Source organism: Etheostoma spectabile, chromosome 9, assembly GCF_008692095.1.
Source record: "Etheostoma spectabile isolate EspeVRDwgs_2016 chromosome 9, UIUC_Espe_1.0, whole genome shotgun sequence".
NCBI lineage: Eukaryota > Metazoa > Chordata > Actinopteri > Perciformes > Percidae > Etheostoma > Etheostoma spectabile.
In genome coordinates, this window is record NC_045741.1 from 38,261,568 (window position 1) to 38,282,486 (window position 20,919).

Sequence of the window (20,919 nt, forward strand, 5' to 3'; positions counted from 1 at the left end):
CCCACATCATCACATACCCTTCACCATACATAGAGATAGGCATGGGGAACTTTCCATAAGATCATCTCTTAATGCAAATCAAACCAGCTATTAGGCTAACTGAAATAAAACCATGCCAAGAAAGAACATTTATTTATGTACAATACATTATTCATTCACAAAAAAAAAAATTGGTGTTGGATTTTCCTGTTTCTTTTTAATTCAGGCATTAAGATCAATTTCCAAAGATGTTTTTTTTCTCCTCTTTTTAATCCCCTTTAGCCTGGGTGTGTAAACTTTCCCAAACCCCTGTAGGTAAAGACACATACATACTGTACAAACAGGCATGAGGGTGTAGTCAGGTGAATAGAATGAATACAGTACAGCCATTTCCAAAATTCCAGCCATTTCTAATGACCTACATCTATATGGAGTTACACTGATTAAAAACTCCCTTCTAAATTTCTGAGCAGAGCCTGGCTGTCAGATTAAACTCCACACCAAACACTGACTTGGATTTAAAACTAACAAAACTTTAGGAGGAGGCTTAATGATCTTGCACGCAAAGTGTGGGACCCGTCTACAAAAAGTGAAATTCAGTAAACACTATTAAGTTTGCATGCCTTGGCATGAAATACAACATCCATGATATGTGTTGTTCTTATGATCCATTAGTTCCTGGCAAAGTAAAGTTGAATAAATCCTATAAATTTAATGAAAATCTGGATTTAAACAAACTTTAATGAGCCTTCTATTCAGTAGCATTGACTAGGAGCAGGTTTTTATTTGGGTTAAATAGGTTGGTTGATAGGTAGAGGGCAGATTCAGTAGGTGATCATTTACCAATAAGCTACGTTACAACCAGGTTATAATGACACTGACACAATACGTTGTTTTTTTTAAATGGAAATGGGGAGACAATATTGGTACGGATCACCCGATTTGGCCTATCGGTTTGGAAATGAGAAGAAGGCACAGGGAGAGAGCAGACAGGACAGGCATTGACCAGGACAGGCCTTGACCCAGCACCTGCAGCAGGCTGCGTTGACAGTACGACTGACAGTTTTAGTAATGGCAAGGAAGGGAGGGCAGCGGCCAGCGCTAAATCTTTGCTCTAGCAGCAGTGGGACAGTGCTAAATGATATGTGAAGGGAGAGGAAAAACTAGAAAGACTAATGCGTCCCAATCAACAACAACAACAACAACATTAACAGCCGGAGTCATACACCTGTCACTGTCACTGACAGCACGATGACTCACTCACGTTTTTTGTTGTTATGCAACACAGACACTGGACCAGGTTAGACCATCATACTCCAGGGAGGTAACTTTTGCATGGTATGGCTTGGACTGCAGCCAGGGCAGAGGCAGATGTTTTGCAGCGGTGACTGTGGTGGGGCAGAGCTGAGTGGATGGGTCTAGGTGAGGCTGGCGTTGGAGCTGCTGGTGCCGCTGTTCTTCCTCTGGCCGCTTTGCACCAAACTGGGAACCTGTAGGCCCGTCAGTACTGAAAAACTGCCGTTCCACACCTGCAGGGAGCACCACATAATCCCCAAGTTTAAAAACTAAAAACGTCACGGGAAAAATAGAGCAGTCCTTTAGATAACAGATGTATAACGTAGGATCTTAAAAGGAAGGTTTCTCACCATGAAAGCTGGTATTACCGGCTGCTGGAACTTGGTTTTAAAGGTGTGCATCAGCTGTTTAGTTTTGGAGTTGTAGAAAGACAAAACACCTGGAGAGAATAAAGAGGGAAAATCACACATACGCACTATATTTAAAAAGTAAAACCCATGTCCATTGTTGATTGTGCTTAAATATCAAAGACATATATAACAAAATTGTTCAGTTTATAAAAAGTCTTAAAATTGCTTGTTTACATTGGTCAACATTCCAAAACCCAAAGATATGAAAATTACAATTTAATGTTTTAGCTTTAGTATTGCTTTTGTAGCGGAGTTAATAATTCCACTTGCCATTACAAGGTAACTTTTCATTTGGCTAGTAGTTTCCATATGAGACAGGCTTTGGTCTGTAACACAGGCGCCATCTATTGGTGCTATTCTACAGACTTTAGGGTAAGTTCTTATACACCATCATCAGTCTGGAGCCTTTTCATGGTAAGTCGCATATTCTGAGCTCCACTGTTATAGTTAGGGAAACGTTTTCATTGAGATAATGCGTTAGTACGCATGCAGTACACTCAGAGAGGGAGGTCTCTAATTTTATATTAGAGACTATGTTTGTTTTGTTTCTTTGTTTTAGCTTAAATGGAAGTTTGACACATTGTGCTAGCTTGCTAGTCTGGTTGGGGCCAAGCTTGATAGCCTAACTTTTACGATACATTTCTGTTTTCATTTAGCTAACTGGAGCTCTTTATAGCGACAAACGTGATTGTGAAACACTAATCTGCTGTTTATCAGGTACAGTTTCATACTGGTAATTTGTTAATGTCATGTGTAATACTGTTAACCAGTCTGACGTAGCCTGTTTTGTGCTAACTGGAGCTCTTTATAGCATTGAACATGATTGTGAAACACTATTCTGCTCTGTATCAGAATAAACGGTTGTGATAGCCAACAAAGAGAGACGGCTTCATCTGTAATACAACAACACAAGAGAGAGAGAGTACACACCCGCTACACTTTGAATGCAATGTTTTTTGTTGGTTTTCTGGCAGGGTTTTCCATTCAAAAGATGTTTCTATCCTTACATCTGAGAAGATGGAGCCCTGGATTGTTTGCCAATTTTGATTGATAAATGAATCATTTATTCATTTGTTGATTCATTTCCGACCACTGACTTCATTGTTTCAGCACAAAAAAACATTTAAAAGTACTATTGTCACGACTTCCGGTTAAGTGGCCATGAGGTCAGCAGCGTACCTTTTGGCAATATAACGCCGTCCTTCAAAGGCTTAAAACATTCAAAGAAATATGTGATATTGATTTGGTCTAAATGTTATGAAAGGGAGATGTAATATTGCCGTTCAGGTGAAAAAACAAGCTCCTCCAATCAAAGAAAAGTCCATGGACAAAACAGCTCTCGTTGGCGGCTGCCGTATTTACCTGAGGAATCATTGCAACAGGTAACTGACTTCATGGCTGATTTACAAATGATACTTCAAGAACTGAGAGACTTTTGCCAGGAAAACGGCGATGCTTTCCAAGAAATTAAAGAGGACAGTAAAATAACCAACAGCAGAGTCAACAAGGCCAAAAAACGGATCTCTGAAGCAGAAGAGAGAGTACACGTGGTGGAAGAAGCTGAAACTAGGCTACAGGAGAAACTGGAGGCCAGGCTCACGGATCAGGAGGGTCGGTCAAGAAGGAAGAACATACAGATTCATGGTATAGTAGAGAGGGCTGAAAATAATTCCACAACAATTCATGGAAAATTTACTGAAAGAAAAACTCACCGAGCTTAAGATTGAAAGATAACTGGATTGGGACAGTGGTAGTAGAGCAGGCACACGCGGTCCAGGGTTTAAATCCAACATGTGACAATTTCCTGCATTCCCCCTCTCACTCCCTTTTCTTGCATAGCTGTCCTTTTGAGAATTAAAGGTGGAAAGCCCAAAAAATAATCAGACAGGATTAAATCCTTGATGTGACATCCTCAGCCAAACTCTCCCAGCTCACTGTGCCAGCCTCCACCTTTCAGTGGATCACAAACTTCCTGACTGACAGGAGTCAGCACATGAGGCTGAGGAACATTTAGACTATTAGTACTGGCGCTCCCCAGGGGTGTGTGCTCTCCCCACTGCTCGTCTTCATCCTACACCAATGACTGCACCTCAGGAGACCCATCTGTTAAACTCCTGTTCAAGTTCATTGACGACACAACAGTCATCGGCCTCAACAGCCCTGTGTCTGCTGTGGAATCCTCCAGCTTTCTGGGATACACTATATCCAAGGACCTAAAGTGGGAGCCCAACACTGACACCATCATCGAGAAGGCCCAGCAGAGGATGTACTTCCTGCGCTAGGCCAGGAAGCTCAACCTGCCTAAGGAGCTGCTGATCCACTTCTAAAGTCTGTCCTCTGCACGTCCATCACTGTCTGGTTTGGGTCTGCCACCAAAAAGGACAGGAGCAGACTACAACAGATCAGTTACGACTGCAGAAAAGATCAAAACCTGCCCTCCATTAATGACTTATACACTTCTAGAGTCAGGAAACGGGCAGGAAACATCACTGCAGACCCATCTCACCCCGGACACAACCTGTTCCAGCTTCTCCCCTCTGGTAGGCGCTACAAAGCACTGTACGCCAAAACCAACAGACTCAGGAGCAGTTTTTTTCTAGAAGGCATCACTCTGATGAACAGCTGACTTCTGAGATAAATCCTCAACACTTAACAGACCAACAGTGATTCTATCTGGGATCATTCAAACAGTGACTCTAGGGTCCTATCTTGCAACCAGCCCAGCGCAAAGCCCTGTCTTTGCTAGTTTAAGACCAACGCAGTTGTCAGTTTCCCATCTTCTTTAAATAGCCAATGCACCAGCGCTCATCTTTGCACCCATGGGTGTGCTGGTCTTACGGTAAGGTGTGTTCAGGTGCATTCTTGATGTATTACTATCTTGAGGCAGCGGGAAGTAATCGTGCCATTGACCAACAAAAAACAGGTCTAACGTCAATGACGCAGCATTTCATTGTTATATTAACATCAAATTAGTAAAATGTGTCTAGGCTTATGCATCTCACACGCACACGCACACGCACACGCACACACACACACACACATAAAAGATTACAAATATAAATATTACGGTGCAATTCCGCCATCATAACAGCAATGCGCCAAGGGACACGCCTGGCTTTAAATGCAAATGAGAGGGACGGCCTCTAGCTCACCCAGTAAGAGCATTCGCCCCATGTTGGCTGAGTCCTGCAGCGGCCTGGGTTCGAATCCGACCTGAGGCCCTTTGCTTGGTGTCATCCCCCATCTTTATCCCCCTTTCATGTCTATCCACTGTCATTAAAAAAATAAAAGGGACACGCCCCAAAAAATAATCTTAAAAATGAATGAGAGATGACACTCTGATTGGTTTATTGCATGTAACGCCCAAATCACACCTATGAATTAATGAAGACACTTAATACAACCCTTTTGAACCATGTTTTGAGACCCTTTTTTCCTTTGCCAAACTAGCAAAAGTGGATTTGGACACACCCTGATTGCACCTGCGCTTAACACCGTGCGCTTGGATCATTAAAATAGGGCCCTATGTGTGTTTAATCGTACCTTCGTCATAGTTGACGTAGACTCCTATAGTGTTTGGGATGGCACAGTCCAGTGTTCGAGCCTTGTTGTTGTGCTTTGCTGTGAGGCTCTGCTGCAGCCAGTTGTTCAGATGGATGCACCAGGAAGCGCTGCTTTTCCCCAACTGGTCAAATTTTCCGAGGCTCCGCAGGGCTACACCCACAGCGAAGGCTTTGCTCTCCTTGTCAAACCGTACCTCCCAGTACTGTTGGCCAGAGTCGATCATCGTGTCAGCTGTCATGAGACATAAACCCAGATAATGTGTTGTTTGGTAGTTGAGGTTACATGTTTGTTTTTTAGTAAGTATTTTGGAAAGAGACAATCAGACTTCAGTTCTGTGAAAACATTTTGTGTTGGCAGTTTTACAGAAGAAACATCCAATGAAAATCATGAGTTGGGTTTGACATGTACAAAATCGTTGAATGGCAACAACAAACAATATGTTCCATACAGGTTAGAAGGAATATGGAAGGTGCAAAAGTGGGAGAGAGTCGGGTTTAAGACTAGGGATGCAGCAATTAACCGATTTCACCATTAACCGCGCGATAAAATGTCACGATTAATTAATCGTAAAGGCTCCGAGCTACAATTTTAACTGACTGCATGTTATGTGTGCAGTTCTTATTAAACCTTGACAACATAAACGCTGGTGTGCGCACACGCGCTACACACAGGAAATCAGACGCCAGTCAGCGCGAGTGTTGACTGTCACGCTAGGTTTCCACCATGGACAGTTAAAGAAGGTTTCCACACAGCAAAACACCTCGCAAATGTCGGCCAGCAAAATTTTGCCTGGGGGCGTGGTCGCAAAAACAACACGCAAAACCGCAACAGAACATCGGCTGCTGGGCTCTACTCCGAACATGCTAGCAATTGGCCCGTCGGCTAGCTGAAAAGAGTGTTTAAACTAACATCTTCACTGGTCTATTTAGTGGTGTATTTGCCCTGTTTAAGTTTGTGTGACATATTGTACCAGCAAAATCTATTTAATCGTTGCATCCCTAGTTTAAACGTGGATAAACATTATGAATACAAACAACTATTTCTCCCTATCTATTGAGTGAAACATTCATTTTGGAAGCTAAGCAGGCTAGCTAACCAGCCTACCTGGGTAGCAAAAGGCTAGTGTAGCAAGGCTAATAAGCTAGCCTGCAAACCTAGTAAGGTGAGATGCATTTAAAGTGTACAAGGGCTCATAGTATTAAAGGTATCTCTTTTAACGTTGTCCCATTTTTACTGAGTAGTGGATGAAGGCCTAATGCTATTTAGTTACTTGTTCCACCCACTGAGGTTGAACCTAAAGCAATGAAATAATTCATGCTGCCAGAACGGCTCAGTTTCAGTAACTGTGCAGCTACAACTCCAGTCTGTTGGCGTTTAACGCTATAGTTTTAATCCTAGAGATGTAGAAATACATGTATTGTGCTGTGTTTTTTTGTGTGTGTTCTCTCACCCAGCACTGTGTAGGACTCAGCTGTGAATCGGTCTCTGCCGGGCCGGGCTGTCGGCGCTCTCTTAGGTGACATCAGGGCTGACCTGATTACAGATGAGACAGATGGTAGGCAACAAACACTAAAAAGCATATTATATAAATAAATAAATATAAATTCATTCTTAACGACAGTAAGTACAAGCCCAGGTTTAAAGACATTGCAGTTCACAATAATACACACCTGGCTGGAGAGTGCATTGGGGAGTTGGTTCGGGTCTTTTCTTTGCGGATGTCCTGTATCTTTCCTCCACAGCTGTCCCACTCCACACTCAAGTCCTCCACCTTCAGGTTCTGGTGGGAAGAAGCAGCATCCAGTTTGAAGGTGAAGGCTGTAAATAGAAAATGAGTCAGGTCTTTATATTAGAAACCTGATCCAACAATCACATTTCTATCAACTTTTGTGCGTTGTCAATCATAGTGAAATAAGAATACAACCTTACATAAAACCTTGTTTGTGTATTCTCACCGTGGGTTTCTAGTGTGACCGGCTCAGAGAACTCTCCTGCAACGGCCTTGTTACACGCTCTCACTCTGAAAGTCATGAACCGGGTGTCAAAGCGCAGACCTGAGAATAAAAACACAAGTATCCTTTATGAGTCTTCTTCATCAAAGTTCAGACAACAAAATGTCAAACACCTCCTTTCAATGCTCCTCCTACCGGTGAGTGTGTGCTCCAGCTCTCGTATCCCCTCTACAACCATCCAGGGGTAGTCCTCTCTGATGCGCGGCGGACCCTCGTGGTTTGTGCGTCGATGCTCCAGAATGTAGTGGTCTATCTTGGTGTCGGGCTCCGGTAAGGTCCAAACTACTGTCACCGTGTTGTCGCAGACCTGGCACTCTGAGACCTGGATCTCTGGAGTGGCTGGAACTGAAGAGAAAAGACAGTTTAATTTTCCAAAATCCTCTCCTTCTACTCTTGCACAACACTCTTAATCTTTTTTTCACTACAGAATCAGCTTATTGGTGAAATATTATATAATGAAACATGAGCAGGTTCAAAATGATTTTAAATCAAATTATTTTACAAAAATGTTTTTATTATTATTTTCTTTTTAAATAGTGGATTAAGTTTAGAATTTATCATGACGTGAGGTTGTTAGATGGGAATAATGTTACAGCTGCATCAATTTTTTAAAGCAAGCTGTCAGAGCACAGCCCAGCACATACATTAGCTTTAGTTAGCAAACAATTTTATATTTGCACAATTGAAAGTAAGCACAATATTCACTCTCGGGGAGGTAATTATCCGTCTCTTTAGCTGCTAAATGTTAAAAAGTCTAAAGCCAGACGCTAATTTCTCTCTCTTTAGCAGTTTGGTGCTAAACAGGCGGCGTACAGTGGCTGCATGAGAGCTTTTTTGCTTAAAACAGCTGCTAGCGAGGAGACTGAGCCCTACAGTAAATATGTAGGCTGCAAAACCACACCAGTGCCTTGAAAAGGGTTCAAAGGCCTCACACAGCTGCAGCGTTGGCTGATAATTCTCTGTGGTTTCATCGCTGTGTGCGACCCCTTTTCACATTACATGTATATAAAATAATGATAAGGAGTTTATTGAAACCAATGCAACATGCAACTCGTTTCACACGGTCATTGTTTTTGATGTGATTAGACAGTGTGACAGTGTGTGGTTTGAAACAAAGGCCCAGAGTCACTGCTCAAAGTTAATGCCTGCGGAGATACTACTGATTTTTCCGTTTCTACTAATTTGTCTATATAAGAGGACATTTCCCAGCATTTGTTGACCACTATTTTTGTGTCGCAATCATCAAAATTAACATTAAGTATCAAAGGTATAAGTATATACAGGTATATTCAGGTGCGTTTGGCAGTTTAATCTGTAACTGTGCAAAACCCCCAATTTTAAAAAGACAATTCTGGCTTTAATAGGAGCCTTAAACCTTTTTTTTCTCAAAACATGTGAAAATATATGTTAATACAGTAAGAATAGTTTTGATTCAAACAAAATCTGTCCAAAGAACAGATTGGAGCTTGAAACAACAAAACTATGTGGGTACCGGAAGCAAATTGATTTGCATTGCAAACAGGCTGGTATACTTTTACTGTAAGTATACCAGCCTGTAACTAGTAACTACAACTTTTAAATAAATGTAGTGGAGCAAAAAGTATGATAACTGAATATGAAGCAGCATGAAATGGAGATTTAAATGTACTTGTTTACATTACACCCCTGCTGTAGTCACCGTCTGTATTTCTTTGTATTAAAAGTGGAGCAGACCTGGGAGAAACTTGAGGCCCTGCAACACCCCCCTCTCCTGGCTGAAATCCACCATCAAGTGACTCATGTTGTCACTGGCTTTAGCCTTCAGGGAGAGGCGAAAGGCTGGAGCCATTGTCACGCTGCGGACAAAGAGAGACACACAAAAACACACAAACACACGGAGTGGAAACAAGCGTTGTCCATTATTTAACTGGATCGGAGGGAAAAACAGGAGATTCTAATACAGCTCACTAAGGAAAGGCCACTAACTAGACTTCTGGTACTACTGGGACCTCATCAACCTAATCAAGGTTTAAAGCAAAGCTAGAGAGGGAGTTCATCCAGGGAGGAGAGGAGGAGGGGGGGGGGGGGGGGGGCTGACACAGGATGACACAGTGGGAAACAAAAGGCCCTTGAGTGGAAAGTTTTCTATGGTACTTATTGTCTACGACATGGGTGTGGTACTGGCTACTGTGTTTTGAAAGCATGCATGCCACATTATGAGTTGGCTCAATGCTTACAGGACACTATGACAAAAGGAAAGCAATGGATGGCTGAGTACTATACCTATCCTTAATGTCTTTGGCCGCCTGGAGACGAGAAGCAGGAAAAAAGACAGGAGAGAGATACGGAGCGAAGAGAAAACTGAGTTGTAGCCCATCATGTTGTTAACACAAAATGTTACTGGTGGCTGTTAAAATAGCCGCAGGAAAGACAGATTCAATCATATGCATAATATGGACACTGAAATTCACCATCAGTCATTAAAAATAGAGTTATGAACAGACAACAGCAGATGGAACAGTGCGACATTACAACATCAGCTGTGGAGTGAGTCAGTTACCTGATTGAAACCGTCCGTCGTGGAGGAGCAGAGCGTCTGATTGGCCAGCTCCAGCAGCTCCTCTGAACTCTCCAGGGCTTTGGAGCAGGCACTCAGCTGACTCTGAAAAATGACCAACACACACAGTCGTCTTTAATATAATGGGATTACTGTGCTCCCTGCAAAGGAGTTTGCTACATCATTTGAGAGTCATGGCTTGGTCCTGAGGCTGAGAACTTTAAGAATTAGAGAACACCTTGTTTACAGTGCATGTGAGCTGGAATAGTTGCTGTAAAAAACTACTGCAAAAACTGGATCAACTCAAAATCAGCTGTTTGGTGACAGAACTTTAATTTGATAATTAGATCTCTTTCTAAATGGCCTGGAACTTAAAAGCTCCTTTTGTGATCTCAAGAATTTGAAGAAATAGACTAACATTTATCAGGCATCTTTCCTTTGGTAGTCTGGATCAACAGAAGTACATTTTCAAGGATCCCCTCACCTACCGCTCTGTGTTGCCTATAAAAAAAACCTTTGATGCTGGAAACAACAAACTTTGAGCTAGCAAGCTACACGCTGAAAATGACAAGCTTTAAAGAAGATTGGGATTCTGCTTGGTTCTCTCAGGGTACAGTTGTAAAGATTTACAAAGAATATGTTTACGGCATTTACTAAGTAATTTACTAACTGGGATTTTTGGGACTGATTAGCGGGAACAGCAGTGCACAAAATACACACATCGATATACTGGTAAAATAAAAAATATGTTTAACCATAATCCAGCTAATTTAAATAGCTTGTTACTATATTAAGTGAATATTGTATGTGGGATTTTCTTTTGCAAATGTTCCACCAAAACAGGTTCCTTCACAAGACTATTTTGCAGAGCCACAGTTGCTGAGACCAGGGCTTAGCGACAATTGTGATTGGTTTAAAGAAATTCAAACAACCCAGAGCGTTTTTTTTTCCTCATATCCCAGAATGTGTGTGTGGTGTAGCCAGGCCTCACTCCACAGCTCTGTGGACATAGGTCTGGCTATGCCACACTATACACTAAGATATGGCAAGAAATGATGTACAGAGAGAGAATGTCAATTAAATTACATAAATGTGTTATTCATTTGTTAGTCCAAGAAAAATACAAAGACAACAGCAGCTACCTGTAGCTCATATGTGCGGCTGGCTCTCTCCTGTTTGATGCGTGTCACCATGTTTTCCTTCATCTCGTCCAGGACAGAATGGAGAGAGGCGAACTCAGACTCCAAGTCCTCCTGGACTCGGCTGGAGTTTGCCTGGTGGCGTCACAACAAAAATGAGTGAATACAGGACGTAACCTTTTTTGTGTAGCTGGATGAATATACCTTGTGCAGCCATGTGCGGTTTTTTTTTACCTCTAAGTTGTCGAGGCTCTGTTTGAGAGTGCAAACAAAGTTTGAAATCTCCTCATTCTTCATGGCCAGCGTGTGGGTGATCTTACGCAGAGATTCCTGAAGAAAAGGCAAAACCTGATTTTTGAGTATTTAACATTTCGTCATGCCTGAAAAAAGACCAAATCTGCTCCTTTTAGGCCGTTCAAAGCAAAGCCTATACAGAATACGTGAATTGACCAGCTCATATTGGGGCTTAGGTGCATCCTCATGGTGGAGGTTGTGCTAGTCAGTGTTTGGATGGAGAGGACACAAGGAGCTTAAGGCTTTGAGCTCCCTTTTAAACATGATTAGCATTAGTTATTGAGTACTGGATGGGATCAGAGAGGGACCTAGCCTCAGTGCACAGAGTGGGAGGACACTTCACGGGCGGAAGGATGCGCATTTATAATTTAATAATGCAGCTCCACAACCATTGAACAGCCGACTTCAAAGGACTGGCTACACACTAGGTCGACTGTTATACTGTTCATTCCTCTCCTATGTTACCACTCCCGTTAGGCTATATTTCATCTAGTTGATCATTCATGTGGAAGACTGTGTAATGTTTGTTGATGCGAGAGGAACTGCGCCAAGGCCCCCCGTCCCTGACTATACACCGATACATCGATAACAAAGTCAACGATGGCATGCTCAAGATAAACCTCACCTTGAACCGGAAAAAAACACTGATTCAAATATAAAACATCACTGGGGAATACGACTCCGTACTGCATCCACAAACTCCCCAATTCTGCAGCTTGTCCCCCTCCTTCCTTTGTACACTAACGTTACGCCCTGAAACGGCTTCCCCCATCAGAGACACCTGTTCCTCCGGCTCCGGCTCACCTTCTGGTCTCCCATCTCGCCGCTCAGATGCACCGGCGCCGCTCGAGCCGCAAACACCGCCGGTATTTCTCCTCCGTCCGCCGCTGTTGTATTTATTGGCACGCCGGAGCTGGTACTGATGCTGCCGGCGGAGTGCAACGCATCTTCGGACGGACACTAACCACCAACGCCTTTGGGCCGTAGTGCGTAGCGCGCATGCGGCAGAAGAGGATTGTGGGTACTGATGTTTCTGTTGCGCGGGTGAGTGATGCTGCCTTCATGTACTGTCGGAGAAAAGTAGATTTCATGATTTCATGTTATGTTTTTGCAAACTACCAACCGTGGGGTTTGATAATCAGTGTATATCTAAATCAGTCAAAAAAATCGCAGATACAGTATCATATTGAGAATAAATATTTGTGTACTGGCAATGGGCTTCTAAAAACTTCAAATTGTCATTAACGTTTTGTAAGCGAAAATGACCAATGTCATACTAAAGGGAATTAGGGTGTAAAATGATTGATTGATAATTGATGATAATTAAGACCAAGGATGCCCCCACCGGGTGCAGTGCACACAGCACACTCTAGATGTTAGCTTCACTGTATTTTGTAGAACCCAACCAACACTTCTACACTAATAGCCTACATTGCCCCAAGTATCTTTGACAGTCAGTTTGTGGTAGATTGATGAATTATACATGTATATCTTATAAACTAGGGAATAACAATAATATTATGTTATATTATATTATTATAGAAAAATGTACCCTGAGAATAATATGTAAACTTTGTCATTATAGTAACTATTTATGTAGAACTCAGTCAATATTTTAGTCTACTTTAGTGGTGCAACTCCCTAACAAGTTTACTAATTAACAAAAAGCAACTAGCAATCAGGGTCTTTTTTTTCTTTTTTAATTCTGGGGCTTTCCTTGGTTCTTATTTCAGACTTGCTGATATGAATTTGTTTACAAGTTTGTCAAATCATAGCTTGACTAAAAAAGTTCTATGAATGTTGAAAATGTGTACATTTATATTTTTTTGACTAGGAAACTTTGTAACCACTGCATCCTTAGCAGCATTATGAATAAAATTGTGTTAAATTAGTTTGTAACATATTGATACTTTATTTCATTATGGTTACATAAAACAAACTACCCCAAAATACCTTTGCTTGACACACAGCTGTAAACAAATTACAACCAAAAGAAAAGATAAAATACCAGAACACACAAGGAGATGGATCTCTGTAGGCCTGCCTTTTAGTCCACCAACAGTATAATGATGGGAATGTTCGATATTTTCAATTTAATTGAAAAACAGATGAGCTACATTTCAAACACAGCGTCCACTCAAATCTCAACTACTGTCCCACTAAACAAATGATTTATGATCATTTTTCTGATCATTTCTCTGATTACATCACAGGCAGGACCTACTTTCAGTCTCTTTGTGAAAAAGAAGTTCACATGGTTGATGTTAGAAGTTTCTTCTTGTGGCCTTTTGTCTTCACTGTCACGAACAGATAAAACCCAGACACTTACTATCACGCTGCATCCTTTGACATTGAGTGAACTAAAGTTACGTTCTAGATATCATAGTATGTCATCGCTAAATAGATATCATATTTTAACCCTAACTGTAAAATGTCACAAACCCCTCACACATTATTCTTGCTTGGCACTAGACTTTCCATTGGACCTGTTAATATCTTACAACCACAAGTGAATATAATGTAACACATGTTTTTATTTCTGATAATGTTTCTTGCCTGTTACACTGTTTTCATTTCATTTTTCATTTAACGTTCATTTGAATTTGGATGCTTAGACATAGACATTTGAGCAAAAAATCTTCAATATACAAACATCACAGCATTTGTAGCTTTTGCTAGTTTCCAATGCCTGTCAGGCTTATAACTAACTAACTAACTAACTAACTAACTAACTAACTAACTAACTGTATGGCAAAACAAATGTAATACATCTTGACTCTTACAGTATTTCTGTTTTCATGTCAACTCTCTTCCATGAAACTATACTCTGAGAATGTTGTCACCTACTTTATAACCTCTCATCTTTGTTGTCTCTCTTGCAATTATCTTCTAGCTTGTGGTTTGAGATTGAATCAGAAAGTTTATCTACCCCATAATACTCAGTTGTGTCTGTCACAGGAAGCCAAGCACTCCTGTTCTTGTACACCGCTGTGGGGACAAGGTAAAATGCGTTTTAGCACCCTTGCACCAAAAACCACCAGGGTTTCACAAACCCCTGGTATCATCGTTGGGTGCCCTGTTCTTACTTTTATTCAGCCAGGCGGCGCCTGCACAATATCTCACTGAGCGACTCCCTGTCTGCCTCTAATCTGCAGAAGTGTGCCCCCCCCCAGCAGGATGTACATGTTTAGCAGTGAGGTAGCAGTAGCAGCCTGCTTTGATGTTTTTTTTAAAAAGCAATTGAAACAATGGTGTCAGGTTAGAATTCTCTTTTTAAAGCCTACACTATTTTCCATCTTCAGTTGTTGTTTATGCAACCTCCACTACAGTCAGTAACCTCACCATAGACTGTATGAAACCATTCCCTCCCCAGTCAGCACAATTACAAATTTCTCAGTAGAAGAAGAAAAAAACGAAAACTCCTCCCTCCCACCCACACAGACAGTTTTTTTGTGTCTAGCTCTGTCATATGTGGAGAAATACAGCAGAGACATGAGGAGTCTGAGGCGAAGGAGACCACCTCTTTTATGAAACAATGGAAATGTGGTTGACTCTGCTGTTACTCACAGGTAAGGCCCTTAAAAAACAGATAAACCATATATGCAAACCATATAGATGTAAAATGAGGCTGTTTAATAGAATATTGAATGAACAGACTGAAACGTAATGTGTGCAGAGCGACTGAAAAATGAAACACATTTGCCTGTATGTAGTTTTTTCTTTCTCGCTAACTGATACTGCAAAGCATAAGACTGACATCTATCCATCTATCTATCTATCTATCTATCTATCTATCTATCTATCTATCTATCTATCTATCTATCTATCTATCTATCTATCTATCTATCTATCTATCTATCTTTTGCAGCCCTGGTGATATCTGATCAAGCATTTGTGATTCTGGATGGATTGCGGAACAGTGTGAACGTTTCTTTTGGTGGCTCTGTGATTTTTGAATGCGGTTTGAAGACTGAGACCAAAAGCAGATTTAGTGTAAAATGGTATTTCAACCCGTCTGGATCTTCGTTCAATGGATCAAAGCCATTCTGTGAAGAGATCATTAACAAATCTGCAAAGTTCTCCACCCTGGGGTCTAATCAGACAACGCAGGACCCGAGTAACAAAGAGCGAGACGCTCAACGTTGCAATATATCAAATGTAACGGAGCAGAACGACGGATGGTACTTTTGCGAAGTCACAATAGATATTCCCATATTAACCTATAATCACAGCAACGGAACGAAATTAATTATTTGTAAGTATTGTGTGTAACTGATAAAGATGGTAACCCTTTACTTTAAGTCCTCCTGTGTAGAAGTAGTCTACAAACATTTCATGAATGGTTTAAATTACAATACAGTTTTTGTTGTTGTATTTGTCAGAAATCATACTTCCTCCCATGGAGACATGTTTTACATGATTACAAATGTGTTTTTACTATATTGTTTTCCATTATCGGTTTTTACACCAGCCTCTACTTATTAGTACCTATAGCAGGGGTTAATAATAAACTACGTATCTGCTTACAACCACTTTTAAGAAGCTTTCAAACCATTTATTATTTATTTGCTATGCTTATTACTGCTAAATGTAAAGCGTAATATGATGAAACATTACATCCTGAAGGGATTCATGTTCTGGCTAAATGAAAGTATCATTCTGTTTCCTTTGTGACAGCAAAGAGCAAGGAACATACAACGCACCCGTCACTACCCCTAGTGACAGGCAAACAAGGTGTGTGTGCATGTGTGTGCGCGCATGTATGAATGTGTGCATGCATGTGTGTACCTAGCTCTTAGAATATTGCACCTTGCCTTTTTACTACTCAGCACAGTCTGAGGTGTTAAGCGAGGACTTTTCGGTGGCCGCTCTGAAGTGACAAGTTTTCACATATAGAGACCTTAGGAGTGAGAGGTCAAAACTATTCAAGGTGTCGTACTTCCTTCAGTGAGGTGTGAACCTGATCGCTTGACAAATACACGTTTAAAGTGCTCACACAAACTATTTTACATTAGTCTTATTGTTGCACATTGGTCATTGTGATAATGATTCAACGTCTATTATAAAGAACTATTGTGTGCACACACATTGGCCTACCTATTCACACTCTGATATGGTTAATTAATTGACATAATTGGGATCACATTTCAAGATAAAACTTTTCTCTCCCACAGCTACCGTGTCTCCCACAGACAACTTCTCGCTGGATGGCCACTGGATGTGGATCCTGTTGGGGGTATCTACTTTCATCCTGATTGTCCTGCTGGTCCTGTGTGTCTTGCTGAGAAGAAGACTCCGCAGAAGCAGAGGTACCAGTCTTCCGTTTTTAGCAGGAAGGTTTAGATAATCATCTCGACCTACTGGTGAAGCTGCAGTGAAAATCTATAGATTTGAGACAAGCTCTGTAGACAAGAGAAGCCGCACGACTGTGATGAAAGATGATGAGAGACAATCACTCTCACAGAAAAGTTCAGTCAGGTCAAACACCACTGCTGGTTTCCTTTTGTAAATTTGAATTTTACAGAAGAAATGATTTGATGAGATAATGTGTTGCTTTGTGTCTCTGTAGTTTGAGTGAGAGAACAAAAGAAGCATGAACTGTACATCTGTCCAACTCGTGGCTGGTGAATGCAAACTGAATGAGCAAGTGGTTTGTGTGGTTTAAACTGCACAGTGTGTGACAATCTAAAATGGCTATGTAGGACACACGTCTACTGCTGTGTGGTTTAAGTAAAGATGTAGAAAGATTTTAATTTCTAAAACAGCCCACAGTCTTCGAAGACAAGGCCCCTTATCTTGCAGGCAGAGCTCAGTGCACGAAGAACAAAAAGTAATTGCCATCAAAACGCCATTTGTCCTTTGGCTTAGGCCGCGCCTTAGGAGCCTATATACCGCACTACCCCACCTCCCCAAAATATTTTTTTTCTAAAGGCAATAATGACTATAATGTTAAATTAAAATTTTAATGTTGAAAAATTTGGGATGCACCTGTTTCAGCCACATTTATGCCCATTGAAAATGAACGCATTTTAGTACAATGCAAGTGCATTAAAGAACCTTAAATGGATGCATTAACATGTGTTTCATGGAGCGGAAGTTGCTTATAAGTATTGTAATGGTGCAAAAAAATCAAACTTATAGGCATGTCATCAATAGCCTTTATTGGAATATAAATGTACTGTACATCCAAGCTTAGCTGCAGGAATCTGTGAGGGCAACGGGTTCATTCTATCTGGATGGCGGCATTTTTTTGTGTTCTTTGTGTGTTTTGATGACCAGCCGGAATAAAACAAGCCAAACTGAAATAGGAGAAGCTAACTAAGACTATTTTTTTTTTTTAAATATAAGGAGTAGAAAGTACAGATAAATGTGTGGAAATGTAAGAAGTAGAAGTAAAAATTCTGCTGTCAAATAATTACTCAAAGATACTCAAAATTTCTACTTAAGTAAGGAAACAAAGTATTTGTACTTCGTTACTTGACACCTCTGATAATACATTTCTACGTAGACTGTCACTAAAGAGTTGCTTTCTCACTGGGAGATGTTTCTTCTTCTTTATTAAATATCCCTTTCAGTAGAAACCAACATTTACAAAATTAAGACACCCACTATTAGCGTTTTTTCTTAGTTGCTTTTGCACGATCGTCAAATGAAAATTATTATTGTCAAAATGTTGTGTGAAATCTCACATCTTTCATTAATTTTGCCCAGAGGTGAAACTATGAGTCGGTAAATTGCTCGACTGACAGCAACTATTTCACAAATTGACTGATTGTTTGAGTCATTTCATCAAACAAAAACGACAATAAGTATCTGTTAGTTTTTATGTCATTGTAAACAGAATATTGTGGGTAGTGGAGTGCTAGTCGGACAAAACAAGACATTACAAGACATCAGCTTGTACCCCGAGAAACTAAGGAAACCATTTTATAAACGGTTAATCCACGAATAAATGAATGGATGGTCAGATTCATTTATTCACCACTCACGGCCTTTTTCAAACACACACACTTTTCAAAATTTTTCCCCAGTTCCTATAATGTCATTATGCCAAAAGAATTAGGGACAGGTGTCTTTTGAAATTCAGTTACCTTGTTATTATCTTGATATTTAGCTTACATGTGTAACGCTGTTACATGTCATCCACATTTAAAACATCTTTCACTTTGATACAATAGTCACATCTCAAAGCGGCCACTGGACGCTCATTCAGTGGGAAAGATGTGTGAGCAAGCAGCTTTAAATGTGATGGTTTGGTCACAGCGGATGAAGCAGTTCGAAATAGGACAGAGGTTGCATGCTGCCTATATACAGGGGATGTCGTGTCATGCCACAAGATTTCTTTGGTGTGAGTATTATAAGTGTGAATATCTGATGCACAGCAGGACAGGAGTATTATTTGTTTGTGTATTTTACATTACAGTTACTGTAGGCAGGGGACACACTGGAAAACTGTGTTTGTTTGATGGACAGATTTCAGCGTACTATAGGAGGATTGGATACTTAAGAGTACCATATTTGTGTTGCTGAACGTAACCTTTTAGGGGGAGAAATGAAACATAGACATTTCAGCAGTGACTAAGTTTTTTTTATATTTGGAGCATCTTGACTATAAAAAGATTTTATTTTTATTTTGGTGGCATTGATGCCCTTATTGATTCATTGTTTTACTTATGGAACATCAGTGAAATATTTTGAGTGAGTGACAGGGTTGTGCTGCAGAATGTTACTGATGTGGTTTTTTCGCTTCGTGTTTTGAGAATGTTAGAACAACTGGACAGGAAAGGTTGTTAAGGGGTTCCAGTGTAGTCACTGTCGGTGTGTCTGTTTGTGTGTGTGTGTGTGTGCGTGCATGCGTGTATGGGGGTGGGCTGGATAGGGTGATTAATGTGTGTGGGGAAAATGTTTGGAACCACAAGCCAAACTGTATTTATTAAACTAAATTAGACTAAACAGATGACAGACCATTCAGTTTAAAATGTTCAAATCTCTCCACAAAAAGAAACAGCTTATGAAATGACCCAGGTTTTAATTTTGTGTATGATTTTGGAATAATTTGCTAAAAGTTAGAAATAGAGCTACATTAGTTTTAGAACATTCTGTCTGCAGTGTGACGGAATAGAATAGTAGCCTATATATATGTATATATATATATATATATATATATATATATATGTATGTATATATATGTATTATATATATATATATATATATATGTATATATATATATATATATATATATGTATATATATATATATATATGAGGTTAACATGATATTTTAGGTGTGTGCGGTTTATGGATGTGAGAATTACAGCACGTGCGTGTAAAGGTGTGTGTGTGTGTGTGTGTGTGTGTGTGTGTGTGTGTGTGTGTGTGTGTGTGTGTGTGTGTTTGTGTGTGTGTGTGTGTCTCTTCCAGACATAGATAAATAGATAGTGCCTGATTTTAAATAGAAATAAAATAAAACTAATAACCAGGAAAATTACATGATGTTTTATTTAAGTCAAAAGGATATCATTCTTATTATATCATGTATTTCATAACTGGTTTTTTCTTAGAAGTAAATGGCTTATATTATATCATTATATTAAGACAATCTACCTTCTACTAATGTCAGGATCCAACTGTATTTTCTTTTTCAATTTTTACCCAGAACACATTCTGTCTATATTCAAAGCAAATGTTCAGTGCTGTATTTTTTTTAAATTTATCTTCAATCTTTATCTAGTCCCACTGAGGAGTGATTCATCTATTCTGAGGGAGATTTGGTTGAGACAGCGTCATAAACATAAAGAAATAACAAAATAAACAGACCAGACAAAGAATAAATAGGCTACTAAAACCAATATCATTATTGATTCTGTTTTGCAATTTAATTGTAATATTCAAAACATAAGGAATAGTAAATTCATCCTATCAACTGAAATGAATCCTGTTTTTGCTTCCTGTTGCAGGAGAAGATCCCATCTATGCAAACACTCGTCCTGTGGCCAACAAACAGCCTTCACCTCGGCCGGCGATGCTGGTGGGCAACCTGAAGACGGCTTCTTCCTCTCAAAACCTCCACAACCCGAGTCCAGGCCGGAGATACCACGATGGCAAACAGAGATACAAACAATGAAGATGTCATGGACCTCACAACACCTCCTCACATTTAGCCATGGCCTTTACCTGCAGTCTATTCACTGCGGTGCAGGTTCAATGAACAGTCTTTTTATTGTTATAATGATTTAGATTCAGATGATGATGATTCAGACAGAAGTGGAAATGTGTATACAGCCTTCTTCTCAAATCTTTGCTGTAAAATAATTAGCTATGAGCCACTAGGTGGCAGATTGAGGCTATCAATAGGTACTTTCAAAATGTTGTTACCCTTTTATCTTTTCTTTTTAGTTTGTATTTCAATTCCTAAAAGTATTAGAAAATGTCGCCAACAGCAGCCTTTGTATGGTGAACAAGCAAAAAGTGCTGTTGCAAATTGTTATTTCTAGTATGACTTTCATATGGGAGTGACATGTTAATGGTTTTTTTCAACTGTGTGCATATTATAGATTTTATATTAAAATGTTAAAATATTAAGATTCTCACAATGCAGTTTGTAATATGTAGAATGTTAGAGCCCTCAATGGGGACATTCTGTCGTGATATCACAATTCAATTTTGCACTTCAACGTGGGGTTATACCTTG

General features: G+C 40.1%; 2 protein-coding genes across 4 annotated transcripts; one reads left to right on the forward strand and one right to left on the reverse strand.

Annotated features, from left to right (window-relative positions):
- Positions 1-288: 288 nt before the first annotated feature.
- On the reverse strand, positions 289-12,231 carry fsd1 (fibronectin type III and SPRY domain containing 1). Of its 2 annotated transcripts, none has more exons than XM_032526817.1 (13): positions 12,035-12,231; positions 11,171-11,266; positions 10,940-11,071; positions 9,801-9,902; positions 9,524-9,546; positions 8,975-9,096; positions 7,397-7,606; positions 7,205-7,303; positions 6,920-7,067; positions 6,700-6,782; positions 5,229-5,480; positions 1,626-1,714; positions 289-1,508 (listed from the first exon to the last, which is right to left on the reverse strand). In XM_032526817.1, the coding sequence occupies exons 1-13, from the start codon at positions 12,047-12,049 to the stop codon at positions 1,398-1,400; spliced, it is 1,482 nt and encodes a 493-aa protein (XP_032382708.1). In that variant the 5' UTR covers positions 12,050-12,231; the 3' UTR covers positions 289-1,397. The 2 variants fall into 2 exon arrangements, with proteins under 2 accessions (XP_032382708.1, XP_032382709.1); XM_032526818.1 differs by lacking the exon at positions 12,035-12,231 and adding an exon at positions 11,856-12,028.
- A 2,157-nt stretch (positions 12,232-14,388) lies between these two features.
- LOC116696096 (uncharacterized) lies at positions 14,389-20,798 on the forward strand. Of its 2 annotated transcripts, XM_032526824.1 has the most exons (5): positions 14,389-14,799; positions 15,099-15,485; positions 15,908-15,964; positions 16,405-16,539; positions 20,186-20,798. In XM_032526824.1, the coding sequence occupies exons 1-5, from the start codon at positions 14,766-14,768 to the stop codon at positions 20,350-20,352; spliced, it is 780 nt and encodes a 259-aa protein (XP_032382715.1). In that variant the 5' UTR covers positions 14,389-14,765; the 3' UTR covers positions 20,353-20,798. The 2 variants fall into 2 exon arrangements, with proteins under 2 accessions (XP_032382715.1, XP_032382716.1); XM_032526825.1 differs by lacking the exon at positions 15,908-15,964 and having other exon boundaries at positions 14,392-14,799; positions 20,186-20,797.
- Positions 20,799-20,919: the final 121 nt, after the last annotated feature.

Coding starts and splice junctions, on each gene's coding strand:
- fsd1 (XM_032526817.1), bottom strand. Junction 9,097..9,523: donor GCCAAAGACATTAAGGATAG/GTATAGTACTCA, acceptor CTTTGTCCGCAG/CGTGACAATGGCTCCAGCCT. Junction 7,607..8,974: donor GGGCCTCAAGTTTCTCCCAG/GTCTGCTCCACT, acceptor TTTTCTCTTCAG/TTCCAGCCACTCCAGAGATC.
- LOC116696096 (XM_032526824.1), top strand. CDS start 14,766: ATGGAAATGTGGTTGACTCTGCTGTTACTCACAG. Junction 14,800..15,098: donor GACTCTGCTGTTACTCACAG/GTAAGGCCCTTA, acceptor TATCTTTTGCAG/CCCTGGTGATATCTGATCAA. Junction 16,540..20,185: donor AAGACTCCGCAGAAGCAGAG/GTACCAGTCTTC, acceptor TTCCTGTTGCAG/GAGAAGATCCCATCTATGCA.